At 44.0% G+C, this 6,116-nt stretch overlaps 1 protein-coding gene across 2 annotated transcripts in view; it reads left to right on the forward strand.

Moving 5' to 3' along the window:
* HMGB1 (high mobility group box 1) overlaps positions 1–6,049 on the forward strand; it is a 7,656-nt gene extending 1,607 nt beyond the window's left edge. For both annotated transcript variants that reach the window (XM_042014309.1, XM_042014308.1), the window contains exons 2-5: positions 1,664–1,826; positions 2,108–2,253; positions 3,219–3,393; positions 5,407–6,049. In XM_042014309.1, the coding sequence (XP_041870243.1) occupies positions 1,677–1,826; positions 2,108–2,253; positions 3,219–3,393; positions 5,407–5,583 (648 nt within the window). In that variant the 5' untranslated portion in view covers positions 1,664–1,676 and the 3' untranslated portion in view covers positions 5,584–6,049. The remainder of the gene's footprint in view (positions 1–1,663; positions 1,827–2,107; positions 2,254–3,218; positions 3,394–5,406) is intronic.
* The last annotated feature ends 67 nt before the right edge of the window (positions 6,050–6,116 follow it).

Consider the following 6,116-nt stretch of genomic DNA (forward strand, 5'->3'; position numbering starts at 1 on the left):
TGGGGAGCGGCCGGCTCTGCTCCTCAGCGCACAAAATGGAAGGAGGCTCGGCGGCGGGTGACCTCCTCCGCCAGGAGCCTGCGCTATGGCGGCCGCTCCCGCCGACACCGCCGCTGCGGCGGCGCGGCCGGCAGGGAGGGAGGGAGCGCAGGCCGGGGCTGCTTCGCCTCATGGCGGCCGGAGCGGGCAGGGCTGGGCATCGGGATGGCCCCCCCCGCCGCGGGGGGACGGGGGCGGCGGCGGGAGAGCGCTTTGTCCCGCCGGGGCCGGGGGTCGCCGCCTGCGGGCAGCCGCACCCCGGTGGGTGTCCGGCTCCCTGGGCATGTGCTCGCTGCTACAAGCCTTCGCCTGAATGCGGAATAAAACTTTACACATGTTCTCCCGTATAACGGGACTCCTTTTTCTTTTTTTTTCTTTTTCTTCCTCCCCTCTCACCCCCAGCAGGTCTCTTGAGGGACTTCTGAAGTTTCCCTCTGCCCCCCTCACAGGGGAAGCGTCCAAAATGGCGGGAAGCGGTAGGCTTTTAAACGCCAGCCCCTGGGTCGCGGTGCCGAGCCCTGCCCGCGGCCACCCCCTGTCCCCGGAGCCGCCTGCCCCCGCAGCCGCGGGCACTGGCCCGGCCCGGCCGAGCCCCGGGCCCGGCTAGGCTGGGAGCGTCTCCATGGCAGGCAGGAGCGGCTCCTGCTTCTTCAGCCCTCTTGTTTACTTGATAGAAACTTCAAACCGGACGTGTTTAGTCACAGAGCAGAAATCTGTTTCTGTCTATCCGCCAGACCGATAGGAAATACAGCTTCTGTGGCAATACAGGCGGGCGCTGCCTGCCCTTTTTTTTTTTTTTTTCCTTTCACGCTTTTTTCCTTCTTTTAATTCGTGCTGAAAAGCAGAGCTTGTTTGGGTGTAAGTGACTTTTTCCAGGGAGCTATGAAGAAATACTCTGAATGTCTGACTTGGGTGTGAAAGTTCCAGGAAGGTATTTTTCGGTCTCTGAAAATGTCAGATAGTGCTCTTGCTGAGCACAGCTTTGCTGGCCGTGCGTAAGTGTTGTACTTCTCCCTGTGTAGGTTGTAACGTATTTGACCAAGTGAGCTGTTCCATTCCTGTATTTCAAGGTATACCTGCAAAGAGTAGTGTTTTGCAGTACACATAAAGAGGAGTCATAACATACGGCATAGAAAATAATAAGAAATATATTTTGTAAATAAGCACCCAGGGCCTACAGGGGAAGAGGTAAAAACACAGGCTGAAAAAGAAATCAGTAATCCAGAAGGCCACTGAGACAGGATACTTGGGTACTTTTCCCCTCCTTTCAATAGAGTTTATTCTTCCCAGGCATATGATTAATACACCAGTAATAATCATGGTGTGCAGTCTCCAGTTACTTGCCTTCAGATTGCTTGGTAGGATAGTTCTTGTTTGCTGGAGACCATAACTGCACATTTTGAAGGCCCTTTGAGATTTCAGGTTGCTTGCATCCAGGTCACCTCAGACAGGGATGACAGAACTCTTCAGTAAAATTTCCAGAAGGGAATCTTCTTCCCATTGTATGATTTCAGAATACTGCTCCAGCAGGTCTTGTTTGGCACGATCCTTGGTTGTTACTTACTTCCTGCCTTGGTTTGTTGAAAGTACAAGTTTTAAAGGTGTCTCATTTGCTTTATTACAGAAAATCAGCAAAAATGGGCAAAGGTGATCCTAAGAAGCCGAGAGGTAAAATGTCTTCATACGCCTTCTTTGTGCAAACCTGTCGGGAGGAGCACAAGAAGAAACATCCAGATGCGTCAGTGAACTTCTCAGAGTTCTCAAAAAAATGCTCAGAACGATGGAAGGTAGGAATACCTGCTTAAAAAAAACCCCACGAAACCTGAAATGTCTGCATTGTGTGAAATACCATTCCAGATTTTAAATGATTTCTTTCGAATTCCAGGTTTTGGGTAAGTATCAAGTGCAGTTGTAAGATGAGTGGTAACTATCCATTGTCCTTGTCTTACCTTTAGCTCCCCCAGCCGAAATTTTGGAATGGACTTTGGTATGTTTTTGAATCTTAATATACTGTTTTGATCCTTATGTGTCCCTTCTGAGGTATTCTGTGATTCCAATTGCCTTCCAGACTATGTCTTCTAAGGAGAAAGGGAAGTTTGAAGATATGGCAAAGGCTGACAAGCTTCGTTATGAAAAAGAAATGAAAAACTATGTACCACCTAAGGGGGAAACAAAAAAGAAGTTCAAGGATCCAAATGCACCGAAGAGGCCTCCGTAAGTAGATTCCTAGCTTTAGGTTGTCTTGTTCGGGACCATCATGCTGGTGTGTGTCTATAAAATGGTAATTTTATCCAGGAGCTTCAGAAATACAAGAGCATGTGATTTTCCTCACCAGAGGTGTAAAAGATAGGTTGAAATTTTAGTTATGAAAGCTAAGTGTTTATTTACAGGCTGGCTGTCCCACTATCAAAGTTAGAGTAATGGCAGCCTTTAAAAGTAGATGCAAAAATAGACTGTGTGTGATTCTGACTGATTTTTCTAATTTCTGTTAAGAGGGCAGTGTAATACAGCAGTAAAGTACTGCAGGCCCTGCTCTCATTATGTGCTGGCCTGAGCAGAATTTTTGATTGGCAGTCGGTTTAAAATCAGAGGCTTTTGCACAGAACAGGTTAGAGGGGTGATCCTGCTCCAAACCAGCTTGGAAAATTAAAACTTCAGCCACTGCATAATGACAGCTGGTTTCAAGTTCATTTCCTACTAGACACCGGTACTTTATTGTGTTTGTATGTGTGTCTTTTAAATGGAGCTAATGCTGAAGGGAACAGGGAAGTTCCTTTACAAGCTAGTGTTCTTATTTGAGCTGGTGCTGTTGTCTGGAAATTATTCTTTCATAACAAATATTGCAGCCTCCCACCTCTAACAGTTCTGACATAACATTTGCTGCCCTAGTGTCATTCACTTATTCTAATTTCTAAAGCTGTGTCTGGTATATAAAATCTGCCTGTCTGAGGATCCTGCGAAAAATGGGACCAGATGTGCAGCATTACTTAAGAGACAAGCATGCATTGAGTTTGCAAAGTGGCTCGTTCAGTTCTGATACCTTCCATCATAATCAGTGTTTGTTTCACTTTTAGGTGCTTTTTCCAAAATGCTCTTAAGAAACGGTAACAGAGGTCACAAAAGCTGCTGCTGTAGCGGAGTCTAAAATTTAAATAATCTTCTCTTATTTCCCTGTGTAGTTCGGCTTTTTTCTTGTTCTGCTCTGAGTTTCGTCCAAAAATCAAAGGAGAACATCCTGGTCTGTCCATTGGAGATGTCGCAAAGAAACTGGGAGAGATGTGGAACAACACCGCTGCAGACGATAAACAGCCTTATGAAAAGAAGGCTGCTAAGCTGAAGGAGAAGTATGAAAAGGTAACACTGACGTTCATGGAGGTGCTGTGGGGAGATCAAGCCTCAGTTTAGATCGATTTTTTTCTTACTGTGTCCTCTGATACCTGATGTTGCAAATTATAATATGCTAATGACATAATTCGTTATATTTGTTGAAAAACGTTGCATACAGGGGCAAATGGTTCATTGCCATAACTCTAAATTGGAGTCCTTTACCTTGAACTGTTTGCATTGGTCTGTAATTTTGGGCTGTCACTGGTGGTTTAATAAATACCATGGGTTCTGTATCATTACTAAATCCATCGGTCACAGCAGAATGTGACTTAAGTTGGTAGCAGTAAGGAATGAACTGGTTCTCCCTGATTTTGGACATACCAGTGAGCATCCCTGAATGTTAGGATAATTGATGCACATTGATGATTTTTAACATTTATTCCTGGGGTAATGACAAAACACAAAGGAAATGCTAGTTTTAAGCATGTGTTTTTCCTGGATCTACTTTGTGTCTGTCTCCTTTCTAGTAGTGAAGTTGGTTAATTATGCATATGAAGCAGCTTGTCATGCAATTTTTTAAATTATTAAGGCTAAATCCTGCCATCATAATTGGAGTTGTAGAATTGCTGCACACACAGGATTGTGCTACACGTGGTTTTATTTCTAGAGGCAGATTCCCATCCCAATATGTAGAACCCAAGGGAAGAAGAAGGATGCGTGTTGGCATCCCCTGACAATGCTTCACAAAGGGTCAGTGATCACCTACAGCTGACATACTGCACCTCTGTCCATAGTGTGCTGTCACCTTCCTCTGGGTATTTCTCCTGCTGGCAAACAAATCCACTTTGGAATTTTTGCACTGTAGTGTGCAAGGTGGAACCTTTGAGCCCTGTGTATGTGCCAGAGAGGAGTTGCAGGTCTAGGAGCTTTTGTACATGGTGCTTTCTGTACAGCTTCATGGTAATTGCTGGTACACGCAGCCAGAGCAACTCAGATGCTTCTTAAATGGTAGAATTATTCATCTGTATTTGCAGATATTATTTTAATTTCTACTAGTAATGTCTTTATTTCTTACACTTAGAAATGGAGTTTTAAGGTGTAGTGATCTTCAGTATTTCACTGCTTGGCCTTTGACTTAGTGGGTATCATATCTTCTCAAAACTTCCTGCTGATCTTTAAGGGAATCCAAGTGAACAGTAAGATTAGTGGTGTAGTGTTTATTGGATGGGGAATATTTGAAGATTTGGACCATCTGTGTAAATGTGTTCATATTTTTCTGTAGCTGGTGTGTGTAATCTTTGTAGATCAATTCTCCTACCTAATTGTTTTACTGTTTTGGCACAAAGTTGGGAAGTCTTGACTGCTTTTATGACTTCACCTTCCAGGTGCAGTTTTGACTTCCCTCTAACAGGAACTGAATTTTGTGCGTTTCAAACGACTAGAATAAATTTACTGCATGCAGAAGGTGGCACTGTCTACCCTTTAATCAAGTTCTTATACCTTTTATTTTGCAAACTTCTGTTAGGCAGAGTTCAGTATAACTGCTCTTTGCTGAGGCATAGCATTGCAGCTGTTAGGCCGGGTCATTCCGATATGTTCTGGGTGGCTAATCACAGTTTTGTTCCTCAAACAAGGGTTTTCCTGTGCGTTTCTTTAGGCATTGTAGGAGGTAGGGCTAAAAAGGGACCTTAAGAGGTCTCCCTACTTCATTTCCTTGTGGGATAGTGGGCTCAGCTGTGCCTTTACAGTCAGAGGCAGCAGCTTTTCCAGCCTGTTCCCAGAAGTCTGACAATGGAGATGCCTTAGCAGCCATAAGCAGTGTGTTCTAGCATGCCAGTGTAATTTCTGTGTTAGAAGGTTCCCATTTCTTTGGCGTCAGTTCGCCTCGGAGCTGAAGGCGCGGCTCTTGGTCCTAGCCCAGTGGATGTGCAGAAAGGGCAGGTGCCTGGCTGGCTGCTTTGACAAGTGCTCTTTGGAGGTGGCTCAAACCTCTTGGCTGGTTACATCTTTGAGAGATTCTTCCTGCTTTTCTTCTCCAAGGATATTGCTGCATACCGGGCCAAAGGGAAGGTTGATGGAGGCAAAAAAGTAGTTGCCAAGGCTGAGAAGAGCAAGAAGAAGAAGGAAGAGGAGGAGGATGAGGATGAAGATGAAGAGGATGAAGATGATGAAGAGGAGGAAGAAGAGGAGGATGAAGATGATGATGATGATGAATAAGTCTCTTTTAGAGCAATTTCTTTCTTGTCTGTAAAGCATTTAACCCCCCTGTACACAACTCACTCCTTTTAAAGAAAAAAAAATTGAAATGTAAGGCTGTGTAAGATTTGTTTTTAAACTGTACAGTGTCTCTTTTTTTGTATAGTTAACACACTACCGAATGTGTCTTTAGATAGCCCTGTCCTTAGTGGTATTTCAATGGCCACTAACCTTGCCTGGTACAGTGTGGGGGTTGTAAATTGGCATGGGAGTTATAAAGCAGGTTCTTGTTGGTGCACAGCACAAATTTAGTTATATTTGGGGATGTAGTTCATTTCTCATCTTCAGTTGTCTCTGATGCATCATAAAAATAATTGTCATTCTGTTAACTGAATACCACTCTGTAATTGCAAAAAGGAAGAAAAAAAGTTGCAGCTGTTTTGTTGACATTCTGAATGCTTCTAAGTAAATACAATTTTTTTTATTAGTATTGTTGTCCTTTTAATAGGTGCCCTTGAGAATCATACTTTCTTTTCTTTTTTTTTTTCTTTTTT

The sequence above is a fragment of the Corvus kubaryi genome, unplaced genomic scaffold (genome assembly GCF_017639235.1).
Source record: "Corvus kubaryi isolate FWS band 111438036 unplaced genomic scaffold, C.kubaryi_AGA036_p1.0 split1-65, whole genome shotgun sequence".
NCBI classification, from domain to species: Eukaryota; Metazoa; Chordata; class Aves; order Passeriformes; family Corvidae; genus Corvus; species Corvus kubaryi.